Source organism: Lolium perenne, chromosome 6, assembly GCF_019359855.2.
Source record: "Lolium perenne isolate Kyuss_39 chromosome 6, Kyuss_2.0, whole genome shotgun sequence".
In the NCBI taxonomy this organism is placed as follows: Eukaryota; Viridiplantae; Streptophyta; class Magnoliopsida; order Poales; family Poaceae; genus Lolium; species Lolium perenne.
The window spans coordinates 128094776-128117585 of NC_067249.2; the positions used below are offsets into that span (position 1 = coordinate 128094776).

General features: G+C 45.3%; 1 protein-coding gene across 1 annotated transcript; it reads right to left on the reverse strand.

Moving 5' to 3' along the window:
* Positions 1 to 16557: 16557 nt before the first annotated feature.
* LOC127334579 (E3 ubiquitin-protein ligase PUB23) lies at positions 16558 to 18182 on the reverse strand. The gene has a single exon (XM_051361070.2). It carries the CDS (start codon positions 18046 to 18048, stop codon positions 16774 to 16776), a length of 1275 nt encoding a protein of 424 aa, XP_051217030.1. The 5' UTR covers positions 18049 to 18182; the 3' UTR covers positions 16558 to 16773.
* Positions 18183 to 22810: the final 4628 nt, after the last annotated feature.

A 22810-nucleotide genomic window follows, 5' to 3' on the forward strand; every position in this document is an offset into this window, starting at 1 on the left:
CACGTCATTGACAATGAGGTCATATTATTAGATGAATGTTATGGTGAACATACCCGCAACATAAGTATTTAACACGATCATACTGTATGGAGTTGAATATTGCGATATCTAATGCATAGTAACTTAATTCTTAGATCGTGAGATCGTATTAATCACCATCTCCCGAGGTTTCCTTAGTTGTTTCAACCGCCACACTATGATAGGATGGTCATAAAGGATCAGCTAGGTATATCGATGGAATGGTTGAGGCCTACTCTATCAAGAGCGGGATTTGTTCCGTCAACATGACGGAAAGATAACTTATAAGGGCCCACTCGGTGAGATTATATCCATGAAAACTATGTAGCTAATGATAAGATCATGGGGATATAAGCGCACGTTTCCTCCTTTTTTTTTTCTTTTGCCTTTTGCATTTGATAGTCTGTTTATATGAGCCCTTTTATTGGCCCACTAGCAAAGCTTTTCATGGACTACTTTTAGCCTTATATTTATTTCTTCTAAATAAATATATATTAATATTTACTAATTCAATTAATTAATAAATTTTAATCATCTTCCCGGAACAATTCCGTAACTCTTTAAAACTATTTCTTTAATCCCGAAACTACCCCTAGCTACATCGCAACCTTAAGTGTGTCACCCTACGGTTCGAGAATGTGCATACATGACCAAGACGCCTCTCCGATCAATAATCATCAGTGGGACCTGGAGATCCGTAATGACTCCTACATATTCAACGATAACTTAGTGATCGAATGAACCATTAACATACGATACCGATTCCCTTTGTCGCGCGATACTTTACTTATCTGACGTTCGATCATTTGTATCTCTATACCTAGTTCAACCTCGTTACCGATAAGTACTCTTTACTCGTACTGTGATATGTCATCTCTTGTGACCTTGTCACATGCTTGCAAGCTAATTAGATGATATTCCACCGAGAGGGCCCAGAGCATATCTATCCATCATCAGGATGGATAAATCCTTGATCCATATGCCTCAACTCATACTTTCCGAATACCTAATCCCATCTTTACAACCACCCATTTACGCAGTGGCGTTTGATGTAATCAAAGTACCCATCCGGTGTAAGTAATTTACATGATCTCATGGTCGAAGGACTAGGTAACTATGTATCGAAAGCTTATAGCAAGATGAACTTAATGACTTGATCTTATGCTATGCTTATTATGGGTGTGTGTCCATTATATCATTCTCCCAATGACATAACCTTATTATTAATAACATCCAATGTTCCTGATCAGGAAACCATGATCATCTATTAATCAACAAGCTAGTTTAACAAGAGGCTTACTAGGGACTCTTTTAAGTTTACATAACACACAAATATTAATGTTTCCGGTTAATTCAATTATAACATGGGATGCAAACATTTATCATAAACACAAAGATACAATAATAAAAACTTTATTATTGCCTCTTGGGCATATCTCCAACAGTCTCCCACTTGCACTGGAGTCAATAATCAAGATTACAAGGTAATGTACCTAACACCCATGGCGTTCTGGTGTGGTCATGCTTTGCTCTAGGGAGAGCTTTAGTCATCCACCACATTCAGGTCAGTGTGTACTTTGCAAATATTTATGTCACCATCTTCGACATACTCGCGAATCACATGAAAACGTAGCTTGATATGCTTCAGCTTCTTGTGTGACCTTGGCTCCTGTGCATTGGCTATGGCACCCATGTTATCACAATAGATGTTCAATGGGTCCAACACACTAGGAACCACACCAAGATCAGTAATGAACCTCTTCTTCCATATCACTTCCGATGAAGCCTCTGAAGCCGCTATGATATGGGCATGGAGCCCTATGTGGAGGCCAATTTCAGGACTCTACCAAGCTAGGCGATACGCCATCGAGGATTCAGGAGTGACACGCTAGGATGACCTACGCCATGTAATAATTAAGTCTAAGGTTGTGTCATTCATTCTATGTTAGGAAATAATGTAGCCAGTTCATGTGGTGGGCCAATTAGGGTTAAATTAGTGTTGTGTTTGGTTTTGGGCCTGTCCAAACCAAACCAGGTCAGCCCACCAAGTGGGGCGCCCCAGCCCAGCAAGGGCTGGCCGGCCACCTCCCCCTCATATAAGGAGGTGGGGCGGCTAGGGTTAGAGAGAGACAAGTTTAGACTAAAGTTTAGGGTTTACCCCATTGCGTGTGTTCACGTGTATCATCCCTCCGGGGGTACGGCGCTGTCGTTTATCTATTATATCTGCTGCGAAGGTTCTTGTGTTTATCAAGGATTGTCTAGCTCAAGGTTTGAGGCGTATCGTTCTTCGATCCGTTGCTTGCTGGATTCGTTCCCTCTTCTCCAGGCTGCTTTCATCGCGTTGTTGGGAGGATCTACTATCCCAGGTTCTCGCTGTGAAAGATCGGGCAACACCCTAGGTGGATCTGCTGGGATCCCCTTTATCATGTGGTATCAGCTTTCTGGGTTGCTCACGGCGAGGTTTTGTTGATCGATCTCTTCGGATCGGTTAGCATCGGAGAAGTTTGGCTCTCGGTCAAAGGAGGTTGGTTGGAGGAAGTTTGGAGTTGTTGTGGTGCAGTTTGCAGGTCATCCATGGCTGTTTCGGAGGTCAAAATCGCGAAAAATCGTGTTTGGGATCGGGAAGAAGAGGCAGATTCGCGACGCGATCCGGCTCCAGGGCCGGCCGACCGGACCCAGAACTGACCTGGCCGGTCTCCTAGCCGGTCAACCGGGCTCCAGACCGGGTCCATCCGGTCAAAACCGGGCCAGAGGCTGGTGCTAACCGGGCACGGTACTATGGTGCCGGGCCAGGCAACCGGTGGCCAGGCCGGTCAGACCGGCCACTGGACCGGACCTGCCGGCGTGCAGGCCGGTCAGACCGGGCCCTGGGCCGGTCCAACCGGCGGCCAGGCCGGTTCAACCGGGCACTGGGCTGGGCCGACTGCTGCTGCTGCTGATGTTTTTCCGTCTCCGACGTCGTTAGCTGATGCTACCGCTGTTTTTGCTTCGTTTTAAGACGATGTGCGTGGCATACGGTGTTCGCGCGGCACGAAGTCCGGTTATGTTTTCAATGATTACCTTGACATGCCGAAGGGCGTACAGCGTCATGTATCCAAACTAAAGTGGTATTTACACCATTATGCGACTGTTGAGGAATATGAACATTGGGAAAGGAACATTGAATTGGGTTTCACTCGTTGTCGCCGATACAGAGGAAAGTTTACTGGTTATGATGCATATATTCTCGCTCACCGGCGTGTGGACGAGGAGTTGTACGATTATTGGTGTGATGCGGTTGACGGAGGAGAGTTTGATTATACTTGGAAGGACTTCAAGACTTTTCTTCGTGGAGGTTTATGGTTACCGTTGGAGGAACGTGCGCAGCCATCCGGAGTTGTACATGTAATAGAGGAAGTGGACAAGAGCATAGTTCCTATTCAGGAGGTGTCTCCACTACCAACAGTCACTGAGGGCAAGGTGATATCTTCAGAGGAGAGGAAACCTGGCTCTGATACCAAGAGCATTACTGTGACTGTTGAGGAGGATGTACCATTGAGCGGGCTGAATATGCAACTCAAGAAGGTACAAGATGATGCTTGCAAGGCAGTTGACAAGGTTCAGCGGTGGAGTTTGTTTCAGACTCAGTGCATTATCAAGGGCAAGGCTTGCAAGTTGATGATTGATGGTGGTAGCTGTACTAATGGCATTAGCAAGGCGATGGTGGCAGCATTGGGGTTGTCTACATGACGTCTTCCTAAACCTAAATGTCTTGAGTGGTTGAATAGCTGTGGTATGCTTAAGATTACTCACAAGGTGCGTGTGCCATTTACAGTTGATGATTATGTTGATGAGATAGAGTGCGATGTGTTTCCATTGGAGGTGTGTGGATTGCTACTTGGGCGTCCTTGGCAGTTTGATCGCAATGTGACACATGCTGGGAGAGCAAATACATATTCTTTTATGCATGGTGGCAAACAGCGGACTTTGAAGCCTTTGGGTGATGATCATATCAAGTCCGATGTGGAGTTAGTAGTGCGTAAGGAGAAGTTGCACAAGCCTAAAGTGCAACAAGAGGTACATGATGTTCCGAGCATCGATGTTGGTGATGTTTCAGCTATGCCTGTAGATGACAAGCCAGTTCTTGTTGGTGACAAGCCGGATGAAGCTACACTTGTTGTTGATGTGGATGTTGCAGCATGTGATATAGTTCCAGTTTGTGTTGATGCCAGTATACAGACTGATGATGTTTGTGCTGATGATGTTTCAGTACATGTGGCGCAGATGCGCGTGGGAGGAGTGGGAGGCGAGCGCGTCAGTGGAGACAGTGGGCAGCGACACTACCGTGCTAGGAGTATTGCAGTCCAGTTTTCCGCGACACCGCGGATGCATCGAGGCAAGGATGGACGTGTGAGACATTTATGTGGCCCAGGCATTACACATCTTGTGCAGGGTCATGTTTCGCGACACGGGGGTCCATCAAAACCTCGCAAGAAGAAGGTATTGGCACAGAAGTCCAAGCTCATGTGGAGAAGAAAGGAGGCGCCAAGTGTTGTATCAAGTCAAGCAGGCCGCGAGGGAGGATGTGGTGTGGAAGGCAAGCAAGACTTGAGGACAGCGAGGACGTGTCATGGTCATATCACGTCACCTTTTCCAGAAGACCCTCACGCGTTGGGGACAACGCTTCTTGAAGGGGGGGAGGATGATATGGGCATGGAGGCCTGATGTCTACTCACGCTTCTTTTCCTGTAGACAGTGTTGGGCCTCCAAGAGCAGAGGTTTGTAGAACAGCAGCAAGTTTCCCTTAAGTGGATCACCCAAGGTTTATCGAACTCAGGGAGGAAGAGGTCAAAGATATCCCTCTCAAGCAACCCTGCATTCACGATACAAGAAGTCTCTTGTGTCCCCAACACACCTAATACACTTGTCAGATGTATAGGTGCACTAGTTCCGCGAAGAGATAGTGAAATACAGGTGGTATGAATGTATATGAGCAGTAGTAACGGCGCCAGAAAAGTGCTTGCTGGCGTGCAGTTGATGTGGGAGATATTGCAGGAAGTACAGATGCAGTAAAACAGTAAACAAGCGATGATTGCAGTATTTGGAAACAAGGCCTAGGGATTATACTTTCACTAGTGGACACTCTCAACATTGATCACATAATAAAACCACTCTACACTCTCTTGTTGGATGATGAACACCACTAATTGTGTAGGGCTACAAGAGCACCTCAATGCCGGAGTTAACAAGCTCCACAACATTCGATATTCATATTTAAATAACCTTACAGTGCATGATAGATCAACACAATTATACCAAGTACTAACATAGCATGCACACTGTCACCATCATACTATGAAAGGAGGAATAGATCACATCAATACCATCATAGTAATAGTTAACTTCATAATCTACAAGAGATCACAATCATAAACTACGCCAAGTACTACATGATGCACACACTGTCACCATTACATCATGAAGGAGGAATAGAGTACTTTAATAACATCACTAGAGTAGCACATAGATGAATAGTGATACAAAACTCATATGAATCTCAATCATGTAAGGCAGCTCATGAGATCATTGTATTGAAGTACATAGGAGAGAGATTAACCACATAGCTACCGGTACAGCCCTTAGCCTCGATGGAGAACTACTCCCTCCTCATGGGAGACAGCAGCGTTGATGGAGATGGCGGTGGTGTCGATGGAGATGCCTTCCGGGGGCACTTCCCCGTCCCGGCGGCGTGCCGGAATAGAGACTCCTGTCCCCCAGATCTTGGCTTCACGATGGCGGCGGCTCTGGAAGGTTTCTCGTACCGTGGCTTATTTGTTTAGGGTTTTCGCGACGAAGACTTTATATAGGCGAAAGGGCGGCGTCAGAGGAGACCTGGGGCCACCAGACAACAGGGGGCGCGGCCCACCCCTTGGCCGCGCCGCCTACATGTGTGGGCCCCCTGTGGCCCTTCTCTGGTCCCTCTCGGGTGTTCTGGAAGCTTCGTGGAATTATAAGATGCTGGGCGTTGATTTCGTCCAATTTCGAGAATATTTCCTTACTAGGATTTCTGAAACCAAAAACAGCAGAAAACAGGAACTAGCACTGTGGCATCTCGTCAATAGGTTAGTTCCGGAAAATGCATCAAAACGATATAAAGTGTGAACAAAACATGTAAGTATTGTCATAAAACAAGCATGGAACATAAGAAATTATAGATACGTTGGAGACGTATCAGCATCCCCAAGCTTAGTTCCTACTCGTCCTCGAGTAGGTAAACGATAACAAAGATAATTTCTGAAGTGACATGCTACCAACATAATCTTGATCCAATAATGATGTAAAGCATGTGAACTGAGATCAAATCACTCAAAGCAAATGTCTATATTGATATAAGAGATGATAATGCAAGAGTTAAACAAGCTAGAAGTTTTCATGAACTATTGCTTCAAAGACATGAAACCGTACAAAGTTCATTAAAGATGTGTTAAGTATTCAGCATAGAAGTTCTATCCTTCATTCCAAGCATCAAGTAAATTTTCACAACATAAGAAGGATTCAGTCAAGTAAACATAAACATGAACGTCATGAATCAACTGTTTTGAAGTCTACTCAACCGGTGAGCGCAAGCATTTGGTATTAGCACCAGGATGTTATGGCATGAAGAACATTAATGGGGGTTTGGAAGGCCAAATGGAAGAAAGTCTTACAAAGCTATAAGTGATCATTAGACAAGAGGAAGTCTTATGATCGAACCTATGCAAGGAGTAGTGATTGCCATGCAACAGATGCACATAGAGCTATATGTGTATGAAAGCTCTCCAATGGAACTGGTGGGGGTGCATCCAACTTGGTTGCTCATGAAGACCTAGAGCACTTTTGAGGAGGCTCATCATTGGAATATACAACCCAAGTTCTATAGTGTAAATTCCCCACATAGTTATACTAGTAAAACATGAAAACTCTCTCATATGAAGTGTAGGTGCTAAACATGAGCACAAATGATGACTCTGAATAATGCAGTTGCTAAAACATGAGCACAAGTGTGGATAAAAGATACTAATCCTGCCCCCTTTTTTCTTTCTCTCTTTTTTTCTTTTTCTTTTTCTTTTCTATATTTTTTTTCCTTTTCTCTTTTTGATGGCCTCCATGGCTCTTTTCACTTTTAGGGGCAACATCCTAATATGACAACACACTTTCTGGTACAAATAACTCATAATGAATAAAACATGATGTATAAAACTGTATGCCTCTGCCAGTGTAGCAGGATGTGCAATGATCTAGCGTAACATGGGTAAACCACACATCAGCTGTATAGAATCATGCAAAGCAATATATAAATGATAAATGACAACATGTAATGTAAAATGGAAGTTGCATGACAATATATCTCGGAACAGCTATGGAAATGCTGTGGTAGGTATGTATGGTGGCTGTTTTGAGGAAGATGTATGGGCTTATGTGTAGGAGAACAAGAGAAAGTCCTCCCACGGGTTTGGATGTACTGGCAAAGTATGCACAATTCTCAATGTGAGCAAAAGGCAATGCACAGTACCGAAGAGGCTAGCAAATTTGGATGGTGGAAGTGCCAAAAACCGTAGCTTAACATTAGTCAAAAAGAACTCACAAGCTTATTGCAAACAACTAGCAGGTTCAACATTAAGAGCATGATTAAAATTTACTCCAAGGAGGGCCGTTCACGGTGGCACAAGTACCCCGCTAGCTCCCTCGACCTTCAGCACAACTTAGTTATTATGATGAACTCTCAGACATGGAAAGCTATCAAGTCCAACTACACCTTCAACTATTTAAATAGAGTTTGTAGTACGGCACAAGCTTAAAGACAACAATCCACTACTAATTTTAACTTATTTATCCAGCAAGCCTTACCATCTAAATACCTCAAAACGTTTGCAAAGAATCAAGTTATCAAAGCTCAATGATCTACAAGATTATGCAAGTGTTTCATTATACCACTACCACATGCAACATTTCCTGAACCGACCAAATAACAATGAACGAAGCAGTTTCAACCTTCGCCATGAACATTAAAAGCTAAGAACACATGTGTTCATATGAACTAGCGGAGCGTGTCTCTCTCCCACACAAGAATTTATTCAGACAAAACAAAAATAAAAACAAACAGATGCTCCAAGTAAAGTACATAAGATGTGACTGAATAAAAATATAGTTTCAAGAGAAGTGACCTGATAAGTTGTCGATGAAGAAGGGGATGCCTTGGGCATCCCCAAGCTTAGATGCTTGAGTCTTCATGAAATATGCAGGGATGAACCACGGGGGCATCCCAAGCTTAGACCTTTCACTCTCCTTGATCATATTGTATCATCCTCCTCTCTTGACCATTGAAAACTTCCTCCACACCAAACTCGAAACAAACTCATTAGAGGGTTAGTGCATAATCAAAAATTCACATGTTCAGAGGTGACACAATCATTCTTAACACTTCTGGACATTGCACAAAGCTACTGAAAGTTAATGGAACAAAGAAATCCATTCAACATAGCAAAAGAGGCAATGCGAAATAAAAGGCAGAATCTGTCAAAACAGAACAGTCCGTAAAGACAAATTTTTTAGAGGCACCATACTTTCTCAGATGAAAATGCTCAAATTGAATGAAAGTTGAGTACATATCTGAGGATCACGCACGTAAATTGGCTTATTTTTCTGAGTTACCTACAGACGTAGCGACTCAATTTCGTGACAGCAAGAAAACTGTTTCTGCGCAGTAATCCAAATCTAGTATCAACTCTACTATCAAAGACTTTACTTGGCACAACAATGCAATAAAATAAATATAAGGAGAGGTTGCTACAGTAGTAACAACTTCCAAGACACAAATATAAAACAAAAATTACTGTAGCAAAATAAAACATGGGTTATCTCCCAAGAAGTGCTTTCTTTATAGCCATTAAGATGGGCTCAGCAATTTCAATGATGCACTCCCAAGAAATAAGAATTGAAGCAAAAGAGAGCATCAAAAAGAAAATTCAAAACACATTTAAGTCTAGCCCACTTCCTATGCATACGAATCTTCTAGATAAACAAATTCATGAAGCATAATGCAACAAGCATAGGAAGATAAAACAAGTGTAACTTCAAAATTTTCAGCATGTAGAGAGGTGTTTTAGTAACATGAAAATTTCTACAACCATATTTTCCTCTCTCATAATAACTTTCAGTAGCATCATGAACAAACTCAACAATATAACTATCACATGAAACATTCTTATCATGAGCTACATGCATAAAAGTATCATTACTCTCCACATAAGCATAATCATTCTTATTAATTGTAGTGGGAGCAAATTCAACAAAGTAGCTATCATCAAATATAGCAGGCATATTGTAATCATAATCAAATTTATCCTCCATAGTAGGTGGCACCAAAAGACTACTATCATTATAATCATCATAAATAGGAGGCAAAGTATCATCAAAGAAAATTTTCTCCTCAATGCTTGGGGGACTAAAAATATCATGCTCATCAAAGCCAGCTTCCCCAAGCTTAGAATTTTCCATAGTATTAACAACAATGGTGTTCAAAGCGTTCATACTAATATCATTACTACTAGCATGCAAATAAGGTTCCATAGGTTTTTTAATTTCCGCATCAAACCATCCATGTCTTAAATCAGGAAATAGCTTAAAAAGCTCACTGTTACCTTCCATTATGCCTCACTAGTGTAAACAAGAAACAAAAAGATGCAATTGCAGGATCTAAAGGAAATAGCTTCGAGCACTCACAAAGGTACCAGAAAAGTGTTTGGTTACCTGGGACCGGAGTGTGAATGCCTTTTACCTTTCCTCCCCGGCAACGGCGCCAGAAAATAGCTTGATGTCTACTCACGCTTCTTTTCCTGTAGACAGTGTTGGGCCTCCAAGAGCAGAGGTTTGTAGAACAGCAGCAAGTTTCCCTTAAGTGGATCACCCAAGGTTTATCAAACTCAGGGAGGAAGAGGTCAAAGATATCCCTCTCAAGCAACCCTGCAATCACGATACAAGAAGTCTCTTGTGTCCCCAACACACCTAATACACTTGTCAGATGTATAGGTGCACTAGTTCGGCGAAGAGATAGTGAAATACAGGTGGTATGAATGTATATGAGCAGTAGTAACGGCGCCAGAAAAGTGCTTGCTGGCGTGCAGTTGATGTGGGAGATATTGCAGGAAGTACAGATGCAGTAAAACAGTAAACAAGCGATGATTGCAGTATTTGGAAACAAGGCCTAGGGATCATACTTTCACTAGTGGACACTCTCAACATTGATCACATAATAAAACCACTCTACACTCTCTTGTTGGATGATGAACACCACTAATTGTGTAGGGCTACAAGAGCACCTCAATGCCGGAGTTAACAAGCTCCACAACATTCGATATTAATATTTAAATAACCTTAGAGTGCATGATAGATCAACACAATTATACCAAGTACTAACATAGCATGCACACTGTCACCATCATACTATGAAAGGAGGAATAGATCACATCAATACCATCATAGTAATAGTTAACTTCATAATCTACAAGAGATCACAATCATAAACTACGCCAAGTACTACATGATGCACACACTGTCACCATTACATCATGAAGGAGGAATAGAGTACTTTAATAACATCACTAGAGTAGCACATAGATGAATAGTGATACAAAACTCATATGAATCTCAATCATGTAAGGCAGCTCATGAGATCATTGTATTGAAGTACATAGGAGAGAGATTAACCACATAGCTACCGGTACAGCCCTTAGCCTCGATGGAGAACTACTCCCTCCTCATGGGAGACAGCAGCGTTGATGGAGATGGCGGTGGTGTCGATGGAGATGCCTTCCGGGGGCACTTCCCCGTCCCGGCGGCGTGCCGGAACAGAGACTCCTGTCCCCCAGATCTTGGCTTCGCGATGGCGGCGGCTCTGGAAGGTTTCTCGTACCGTGGCTTATTTGTTTAGGGTTTTCGCGACGGAGACTTTATATAGGCGAAAGGGCGGCGTCAGAGGAGACCTGGGGCCACCAGACAACAGGGGGCGCGACCCACCCCTTGGCCGCGCCGCCTACATGTGTGGGCCCCCTGTGGCCCTCCTCTGGTCCCTCTCGGGTGTTCTGGAAGCTTCGTGGAATTATAAGATGCTGGGTGTTGATTTCGTCCAATTCCGAGAATATTTCCTTACTAGGATTTCTGAAACCAAAAACAGCAGAAAACAGGAACTGGCACTGCGGCATCTCGTCAATAGGTTAGTTCCGGAAAATGCATCAAAACGATATAAAGTGTGAACAAAACATGTAAGTATTGTCATAAAACAAGCATGGAACATAAGAAATTATAGATACATTGGAGACGTATCAAGGCCTATGTGGAGGCCAATTTCAGGACTCCACCAAGCTAGGCGATACGCCATTGAGGAAACAGGAGTGACACGCTAGGACGACCTACGCCATGTAATAATTAAGTCTAAGGTTGTGTCATTCATTCTATGTTAGGAAATAATGTAGCCAGGTCATGTGGTGGGCCAATTAGGGTTAAATTAGTGTTGTGTTTGGTTTTGGGCCTGTCCAAACCAAACCAGGTCAGCCCACCAAGTGGGGCGCCCCAGCCCAGCAAGGGCTGGCCGGCCACCTCCCCCTCATATACGGAGGTGGGGCGGCTAGGGTTAGAGAGAGACAAGTTTAGACTAAAGTTTAGGGTTTACCCCATTGCGTGTGTTCACGTGTATCATCCCTCCGGGGGTACGGCGCTGCTGTTTATCTATTATATCCGCTGCGAAGGTTCTTGTGTTTATCAAGGATTGTCTAGCTCAAGGTTTGAGGCATATCATTTTTTGATCCGTTGCTTGCTGGATTCGTTCCCTCTTCTGCAGGCTTCGTTCATCGCGTTGTTGGGAGGATCTACTATCCCGGGTTCTCGCTGTGAAAGATCGGGCAACACCCTTGGTGGATCTGCTGGGATCCCCCTTATCACGCTATGTATTCAGATTCAGTTGAAGATTTCGCCACCACGCTTTGCTTGGCACTCATCCAGCTTACTGCTGCACCATTCAAAATAAACATGTACCCAGATTGAGACTTAGAGTCATCTGGATCAGTGTTACAACTAGCATCGGTGTAACTGGTTACAACGAGTTCTTGGTCACCTCCATAACAATGAAACATATCCTTAGTCCTTTTCAAGTACTTCAGGATATTCTTGACCGCTGTCCAGTGTTCCATTCGAGGATAACTTTGATATCTGCTTGTCAAACTAACAGCATGTGCGATATCCGGTCTAGTACACAGCATGGCATACATGATAGAGCCTACTGCCGAGGCATAGGGGATCTTGCTCATCCTTTCTATTTCTTCTGCCGTAGTCGGACCTTGAGTTTTACTCAAAATCTTACCTGGAAACATGGGCAAGAACCCTTTCTTGCTTTCATCCATTCTAAACTTCTTTAGAATCTTGTCAAGGTATGTACTCTATGAAAGCTCTATTAGGCGTCTTGATCTATCTCTATAAATTTTGATGCCTAAAATATATGCTGCTTCTCCAAGGTCCTTCATTAAAAAACACTTATTCAAATAACCTTTGACACTGCTTAGAAGTTCTACATCATTCCCAATCAACAATATGTCATCTACATATAATATTAGGAATGCTACAGAGCTCGCACTCACTTTCTTGTAAATACAAGCCTCTTCATTAGTCTGTATAAATCCAAAGTCTTTGATCACCTTATCAAAGCATCAGTTCCAACTCCGGGATGCTTGCTTCAGTCCATAAATGGAACGTTGAAGTTTTTATACCTTATCATCATTCTTAGGATCGACAAAACTTTTGGGTTGTACCATATACAACTCTTCCTCAATGTTACCATTAAGGAACGCCGTTTTGACATCCATCTGCCAAATCTCATAATCGGGAAATGCAGCGATTGCTAACAAAATCCTCACAGACTTAAGCTTGGTTGGTGTCCCGGTGACCTCTTCGTGGAAGATTGTGAAGGGGAACTCTTGGGATCTAGATCTTGGAGTCATTTGTTGTTTTCCTCCATTGTTCTTCCTCTCTAATCTCATCCTATCATTTGTTGCTTTTGTGAGATTAGAGTGTGAAGGATTTGAACACCTCTAGTGTTCTTGCTTTGCATCATTGCATAGTGTTGAGCTTTCCACCACGATTTGTTCGAGTGAGAGACCGTGAGCTTGTTACTTTTGGAGGGTGACCTCCTAGTTGGCTTGGTTGGTGTCCCGGTGACCTTTTCGTGGAAGATTGTGAAGGGGCCCGGGCTTCTCCTTCGTGGAGCTTGTGAAGTGGTTGTGGAGCTTGCCATCTCCAGAGTGGAGGAAAAGCTAGCCATAGGGAAAGGGCTATTCCTTCGTGGGATAGGCTCGGAGAATAGGGTGAGCCTTCGTGGCGTTGGGGAATCCTTCGTGGGACCTCCACCCCTCCAAACGTGACGTACCTTCTTGCAAAGGAAGGGAACACGGGAATACATCTTCGTCTCCGCGTGCCTCGGTTATTTCTATACTCGAGCTTACTTTACTTGTGATAGAGATACCGTGCTTGAAGTACATATATCTTGCTATCACTTGTGCTACATATATCTTGTTCCTATCTTTCTTAGCTCTAGTTGTTGTTGTTGCACTTAGGTGAGCCTAGCATATTTAAGATTTGTGCTTGTAAAATAAACGTTAGTTTAGTTCCGCATTCTTACAAGCCAAATCCGTAAGAGTTTTTAAAACGACTATTCACCCCCCTCTAGGTGACATCTCGTCCTTTCAGATAGTAAGTGTTTTGATAGCCTTGATCGATTGATGTGGGCGTAATTAAGATACTTCATTGCTTATACCTCTTTAGACATGAATGCTCATACTTAATTTGATGATAATAAACTTCCAGTGTTCCTTGGAAAATTGAGAGTTAAATATTTAAGCTAGAGCGATTGTTTCCACAACTAGATATTCATACTTATAATATTTATTGTGATTGTCTCGAGTTACCAATGCTTGTATTATATTCTTAGCACTTCTCTAACTATGCTAAGCTGTCAAATGGAATAAGTGCTAGACTCATAAGGCTACCACTTATAAGTGACTTTTCTTTCTCGTTGTTTTGGTTTAAACGCCAAGTTCCTCATGGTTCTTTGTTTCTTGCTCGAGGACGATCAAGTTTAAGCTTGGGAAAGTTGATGGCTGTGAAATACACCATATTTTCTCACGTTTAAACCCCTTGCTAAGTTAAGAAATTGATTAAGTTTACCTCTCAACTTTCCACTAATGCCTAATCAATGCAAATATGTTCTATTTTTGGATGTTGTGCAGGATATCATATCATAATGGCAAATGGACCCGCAATTACTGTAGAAAATCGCGTCAGGAGCATGAAAAAGTTGACTACGCTCGGAATGGCGGTTCCAGGGGCTTTAACGGGCGTCGGTACGGGCAAACCCTATCCGTATCATCCGCCCGTACCACCTGCGGCTGCGTTCCTGGGGTCAAACACTATAAAAATCGTGAAGAGACCGACGCTAAAAAGAGAGCCATTCGTCGCCAAACAGAGCCACCATCCACCAGATCCATCTGCAACACACCGAAGGAGATCCATCACCATAGTTCATCCATTCCATCTCCCATCTCCTCCATAGCCATAGCCATCACCATTGTAATAGCGGTCTTCTTGGGAATTGGCGACCATTGTAACAATATTGTGATTTCAATCTAAATATTTTGCACAATGATTTCCATCTTTGTATTTGATCTTGATATTATGTGTGAGTAGTCCTCACGGGCTACGGGCTGGGGTGAATCCTCGCAGCGTTCATGCACATCTAATCTTATGTTATGTGTAAGGATTGAATAGGAGTTTCACGATCTTGTATCCTTGTCTCTTTGCCTCGTCTTGATGATCTGTAGGTACCCATATCATTTGAGTCGATCATGGGAAGAGGTGGGATGAGTGGAGAACGGTGTGCTACCACGAAACCTCAGTGACAGAAAGGGGAAAGTAACGATACATGTTTAGTGATTCATTCGGGATCATAGCACAATCATCTAGTTTAAGGCTTTGGTTTGTATTTACTTAAAAACGGTTGTTGCTTGTGGCTGTAAGGACAATGGTTGGACCATTAGGATCTTGTCACTTGTGGCTTTAGGGGCAAGGGTATTTACGGATGTGCTACTCACAAATCTCTTATCTCTATTTTGTTTGTTACATATGAGCTTTATTTATATGTATGCATAGGTGCAGGTGAAACCTTAACCCTGGCCTATTTTCATCATTGAACACAACCCCCTTAAAAGTAAACTAGATAAGTCCGGTAAACTGAAGATAAAATACACTAGCAAGTCTTGTAAACATTTCCTTCATAACCATTAATTTAGCAGTGCTTCCCAAGGTTCGATTAAACCCATGTGTTGTAGGAAAAAAGCTTACCATACTACAATCCATAATCTGGATCAAAGGTATCATTTATGTCGGGACCCATGAACTAATTGCTATGATGGGATATTTATGTGTTAATGATTTCTATACTTGCTATGATAATGACTCTAGGGCCCATCATAAGGGGTGTGTTTTCTCGTATCTATGGCTGCACCTAATTTAGGCTCCGCCCCTAAGGGAATAAAACTGTACAAGATATTCACCATGTTGTGTAGAAATCTAAATCCTAGTAAATCCATGTCGCGCTCGGAAACACTTGTCAGATATAAGTTCACACACACTTGAGCTTGTCCTCTTGCTGCATAGAGGATTGGATTTTCTTTTATTGAGAGCATTTACATATTGCTATTTAATTTCAATATTTATTGCAAACTATGCACCTAAAATACCAAAACTATTGCAACCTTTTTATTGTTTACTTGTCAAACATGCTAACCAATACATTCAGCTTCTCGTGGGTTCGACAATCTTTTTTATTGAAAAGTATTACAATTGATCTTCTGCACTTGGGAGCCATCACCACTCTCCAAACAATGGTTCAACCAGGAGGTGACTGGGGGGGTCACCATTGCGAGGTACAACCACCGAAGGTCGGACCTAGAGTTTTCCACTCGGGACACTGAGACGCAGAACTCCAAGAATACTGCCAAGAATGAAGTCTAGTATTGTTACCACCACTTAGCAGGAATTGTTGCAAATGCGGCAAAGTGCTGATCACTGGATACACATACATCTTCACCCCATCCTTTGACCCTTGTCACCGCCATCACCTAGCGATCTCACTGAACATGAGCATGGACATGAAGAACCTATGACTATCGATCCACCTTGGTATGCCCGCCTCGGTCAGACCATGAAAATTGCGGCTAACAATGGAGCCACTCGGATCTTGGAGCCGCCAATGGTGCTCTGCCAACAATGGAGCCACTCGGAGGCCCTGAATTCAGCGCATCGACAACCAAATATTGGCGAGAGTTAATTTATGCATACCTTTATGCAGAAAATGGTCAAAACTATCCTTATGCTCAAATAGTCCACATATAGCCTTTGATGATACAGTTTCGAGAATGAATACGCGGAAATGTGCCCTCTGGTTTCACCGGTAGCAGAAGTTAACGCATGGGAACATCAAATAAGCACTTGATCCATGATTTATTCAGGAAATGTACACCGGGTGTGATAAAGAGTCCAATGAAGAAACAAATTAACATGAATTTGTATGTTCAAATTACAAGCAGCAATTAATTAGTGTGAATGTGGGATGACACGTTGTGCAGATAATTACAACAACCAAGTTAAAGAGAGCAATTTGCTCGTCGTAGATATGATCTCGGCGTGATCAAATCATGAGGAAGGGTAATGCGCCTTCAAGTGCGCCTGCAGGCACGGCGAGTTCTTCCAAACCCTAGCGTGCGTCGTGAGCAGCTCCTTGGCCTTGGCCCTGGCCCGCTCGCCGGAGTCCACCTGCAGAAGAAGCAGCAGCTTCGCCACCACCCCTACGGCCAGCATCTCCTGAAGCACGGCCGGCGTCGGGGAGTGCTTGGCCACGGTGTGGAGAGCGCGCACCGCGCTCTCGGTGGTGGCCGGCGACACCCTCATAGCCTTCTTGGACACCACGGCCAGCCCGGCCGGATGCGCCACCAGCTCGGACCGCCCCTCCGCGCAGCCGCAGAGGTGGTCGATAGCCACCACCGCCAGCTCGGCCGAGTGCCGGCTGCCCTCGTCGAGGAGCAGCTCCACGAGCACGGTCATCGCGCCAGCCTCCACGGCCTTGACGCGGTTCCTGCCCCACGGGCAGAACCGGCACAGCACGTGCAACGCAGCCTTCACGGCCTTGGCGGACACCCTGTCGGACACGACGCGCACTACCTCCTGGACCACGTCGGGTCGCACCGCCATCAGCCGCGTCGGCTCCATCACCGACACCATCGCCTTGAGCAGCAGGATGGCGTACGTGCGTGACCGGTAGCTCGGCCGCCGCAGCACGTGCAGGAGGGTGTCCACGAAAGCGCCGTTATTTCTCTCTAGGATCTGGAGCAGGCTCTTCTTGGAGGGCTTGAGCGAGTAGATGACGCTCAGCGCGTCCTCCTCCGGCGGGCTCGTGGACGTCGGGGAATCCAGCGATAGTTCGAGCAAGTCTTCAACCGACCTTGAGGCGGCGCAGTGGTGCCTGACGACGGAGACGAGGAAGTCGACGGCGCCAGGCGTGGCTTCGACGCAGCGCTTGTTGCGGTCGCTCTCAGCGGCGATGGCCTTGATCTCCCTGAGCGCGGCCACCTCCTGGCGCCGGCCCGCGCCGCGTGCCTCGTCGACGAGCGTGGCGACGCGGCAGGCGTCGACGGGGGCGCGCGGGGTGGGGAAGCGCTCGACCTCGTGCAGGGCGCACCAGGCCTGGATGAGGCGGCGGAGGGTGTGGTTGGGCGTGGTGTCGCGGTCCTCCGGCGCGAGCTTGCGCTGCGTGACGGGGCAGGTGGCGTGGTGGGCGGCGTCGAAGAGCCAGCGCTCGATGCTGGTGCGGTCGTAGGTGATGCCGGTGGCGAGGGTGACTGGGTCTCGCATGATCTCTAGCGAGATAGGGCACAGGAAGTACGGTGGCACCTCCACCGACGGCCCTTCCATTGCTGCGAATGGAAGAGAAATCTACCTGCCGAGTGCCGAGAGATTGCAAGTGCTAGAACGTGGAGATTGAGTTTAGAAGCTGGTACTAAGCTGGAGAAGGTTGACGAAATTGTTGGAGTTGAAGAAATGGGAGAGAGAGGCCCGTTATATATAGCGGAGCATGAAGCGAAGAAGTCCACGCGTGTTAATGGATAATTAAGTAATACAACACTGAGATTAACGTGGTGAATTCCTGGTAGTATTACCGTCTCTGCTGCTTAGTGCCGGGTTGGTGCGGTCAGCGGCCATTGTACGCTAACCCTAGTGCAATTGTTCGGATAAGAGTAAATTGCGTGGAATGACTGGAGGAGGAGGGTTAAAACTTAAAACTGGGTAGGCATGGATTGACCTGGGGTCGGTGTTGAGCTAGCTTGCCCCCGCTGACCATGGAAGGGAGAGGAGAGCGGCTCCACGTTTTGACTTTCGAATTGATCCTTGCTCGGTTCTCATCCCCTTTGCTTGGTCTTTCATTTTTCTTCAACTCATCTGCCTTTTGAAATATTCCGTTTCCGTGGGTTAGATTAGATACCATGGAAGTTTCTGATTCACAGTACGATTTGCGGCTCAGGGATAAATAGTACTCGCTTCCCCCTTCCGTCGGGTATAGTATTTTGACTATCCACGAAGATGTGTCTCTGGTACCCTCTCGCCGTTCATTCTTCTGAAAATGTGGAAGGCAAAGATGCTGACTGTAGTGGATGGTCCTGCCCATGGATAATTCATGTCATCAATTGATATATCATCCTTTCCATAATTCCGTTTCAAAAAAAAATCCATAATTGTTGCTACGATTTTAATTTTAATTTAAAATAAAACCACGTCACTATTTATGGCATGGAGAGGGTATCTCTCATTGTTTTAATATTGTTCAAAATGTTTGCAGTCGTCTCACAGGTCTTTATATAATATTGTTCAAAAAAAGGATAATGTTATGCCTCGAGTTTCTCTGAATGTAGATTTTAGAAGAGCTCTCACGGAAAACAAATGGACGAGGTGGCTGCATCTAGTGTGCACTCTAATGGATGTTCAGTTGACAACACAAAGTGATGTACTGTATTTGTTTGGAAGCTAACGACATCAAGCTCCTTTTCCGGTTAAAGCAATGCATCTAGATTATAGGGATGATCATACTATATATTCCTCCAAACATATACATACGGAAAGTTAAGGTACCACCTAAAATTAATTAGAATGTTACGTGGTTCTTATACCCCAAGGTACTTCTCACAACAGACAACCTGGCTAAAAGAAATTGGCAAGGCAACAAAATGTATTCTTTTGTTATCAAGATGAATTTAACATCCTTTTGTGCCATGCCTTCTAGCAAATATTATGTGTCATATAGTTCATATGGCATTCAACATAACACCCCTAAATAATGTCACAAAAGGAGTTACTAAGAAATAAAGAAGTTTAAATTGGATTAGGAGTTTGCGCTCTACTACGTACGGGTTATTTGAATGTACGCAACGATTATATTTTTAACACTGCAAAATCTACCTCTTTTATGTAGGTTATACCTCGAACTACTCATCGGATCCGTATATAAATCTACATGCAACCATCGAAGAAGTGACGTGATATGGATATTGGATGCAACCTACTTAAAACGGTTGCGTGGGATTTATCTAGCAGGTGCAGTGACGTTTCAATTGCGGGTAGCATGTTGATGGAGAAATTGGAGGGTCATGTCATGTTATCCTTTTTTCTTTTCTTTAGATGTGTGTCCCATGATGTAACTCTTGTAAGACTTAAATCTTAACCCAAAACCAGCAACTCCTACGTCGTTGTATACTACTACCATGGGCTACCGGGTGGGTAGGCGGCAGACGACGAACAGCTCCCTCCTGCAGAAAGACAATAAATAAAGTACCGGATCGATAGTGTATATATACTAGTACGTGTGTCGTTTATGGCCTTACATTAAATCAACTATTTTCCTTACAACATTAAGAAAAGAAATAAAGAAAGGCAAGCACCAACCCGATCGATCGGAGTCGCCGCATTCAAGCCAAGCATATGCATGCATCTCGTCGATCGGAGTCGGAGGGACAGCAAGATGCATAGCTAGCGACGCGCGCTACACAGCGGCGCCGACGACGGAACAGGTACCGGCCGCAACTTTCCTCTCCGCATGCGCCTGCAGGCTCCACATGTCGGCACGGTTGTTTGACCGCTCCGACGTTTGTTCAACGCACGCGAGCATATACAAACTTCCTTTTAAAATCATTCTCAACCTTTTGGATGGAAGACTTGTGTACTTTTCGCACATGCTAGAGCCTCCTTTGTAGTATTTGTCACGTGCTATGCATGCACGAGCGATCTCTCCGATGCCCCGCCGTCGTTCAAAGAAAGATCCCTGGCTCTTCCTGCTACGGAATACGTACGTATGCTCATGTCATCGACCGCAGCATATACTAGTACTCCGTATTATAGATAGCTATGATGTGATCTAAGATCCCGTTTGTGTCCCGATCTCGTGGTTGACCCAAAATCCAAAGGGCAAAAGGTGGGAAAGAGGAAGAACGCGAAGAACACGGTAAGAACACAAAAGGAATCCACGCACACCAACCCGATACAGTCGAGACTTACCCCCCGTGGCTCGATGGACCACGGCAATAAAATCACCCGGAAGAGACGCGAAGGTAGAATTCCCGGTGAGAAATTGGGGTTGGAGAAAGGAGATTGGTGAGGGAGAGAGAGTGGGTTGCACTAGAATCTCATTCAACAATATCCAAATCAACAACAACGAGTGCCTTGATTACAGAGGGATGCTTGTCCAAGATGGATGCTAACCCTAGGGAGACTAAGCTCAAGTTTAGGTTTAAGCTCAAAATATGTCTGAAGAGGTAAGGGGGCGTCCTGGGTGCTTATATAGTCTTACAAGGCGACACAGGCCGAAAAGGTACATAAGTGGTCGACTTGGGCTCAAGTGGTTGAGTCAAGTCGTGGAATCCGGTCCGCGGGCCGGTCCGACCGGGCCTGAAGCCGGAGCGTCCGGTCCAGACCGGGCCTGGGACCGGGCGGCAACCGGGAGTGGCTCAGATGCCCGCCCGGTTGCACCCGGTGCGCCGCCCGGTTGGTGCCGGGGCGGGTCCGGCGTGCCGCCCGGTCGACCGGGTCCTGGGCCAGGCGTCCCGGTCTGGCGGCCGGTCCGACCGGGTCCTGGGCCGGTCTCGGCGACTCCTTCTCCTTTAGCTTTGGATGACGTCGAGTCCAGCTCCATGTCCATCTTCACGTCCAACTGCTCCTCTCCTCCTCTTGACCATGGCGTGTCCTCCTCTCCGGGGCCTTGATGCTCCCCGTACCTAATAACACAAAGCATGTCGGCATGAGGTAGCATTCCATCCAATGGGGTACCGAGATCAAGGGTAGTGAGGAGCGAGTTCACCTCTTGGTGTATAGCTTTGGCCCGAGCTCGTGTTATTGGACCACGAGGAGGGCTTGACGGCCTTGAGGTGGAGGTGTCCAAAGGCCACCCCGCATCAAGCTATGTCACTAATTAACCGGTGACGAACCTGCGTTAGATTATGATGACATAACTACGACGACCAGCTCTCCCGTAATTGTCGACTGGTCGTACCAAAGGCGACGAACTGTTCTACGTAGTATTTTGTTTTTTTCTATTATCTCTTTCTTCCGGGAACTGTTCTACTGTTTCTTTTATCGAGAGCACGCAAAACACGTGCCTTATCTTTATAGAAGAAGAAGTAAAAAGATTTACAAGAAAGCACAGGAGTGCTGAGACACACACACACCACCTCCCTCCGCATAGGTCTACTCTCTCGCTATACCTAGCCTCCCTCCTCTCTTGGCCCTCTCCCATAGGTGGAACTCATCCCTAATCTGCACTAGCATTTGGTCTACCGTTTTCTGCTCCCTCTCATTCCCAAAGGCCCTAGCATTCCTCTGTTTCCAGAGCGTCCACGCCGTGCTGATGACCATGGTGTCAAAGCGCTTCCTGTCGATCCTCCGCACTCGCTTACGGGCCTTCGTCCACCATCGTTGCAGGTTCCCCGTGAACCCAGGATCAGCAATCCGTAGGTTCGCACTCCGTAGGACCCTGCACCACACTTGTCTCGCATAAGGGCATAGTGTGAAGATATGATCGACGTTGTCCTCCTCTTGTAGACATGTATAGCACGTATCTGGATGCTCCTGGAGCCCGTGCCTCGCTCTTCTGTCCGAGGTCCACAGCCTATATCGCAGGGTCAACCATGGAAACACCTTGCACTTCATGGGGGAGAAGGAGCCCCACACCGGCTCACTCATGCTCCAGCGAATACCTCCCTGACACAACATCATATACGTGCCCTTCGCCGTGTAGGTTCCCGATTCCACCCCTTTCCAGGTGATACTATCTGGTCTCGTGCTATCTTTCTCCACCTCTTCAACTGCCTCCCACAGTCTTAGGCATTGCATCCAAAGGTCAGCGGTCATCTCCCCATGAATGTCATCAATCCACCCGTCCTCCCGCAAAGCCTCCGCCACAAGTCGAGAGTTCCTCCTCCTCGTAGGGACCCTGGAAAAGACCTCCGGTGCCAACTCCTCCGCTGTGTAACCTCCGATCCATCTGTCCCTCCAAAAGTAGGTGAGACGCTGATACGTCTCAAACGTATCTATAATTTCTTATGTTCCATGCTACTTTTATGATGATACTCACATGTTTTATAAACATTATATGTCATTATTATGCATTTTCCGGCACTAACCTATTAACGAG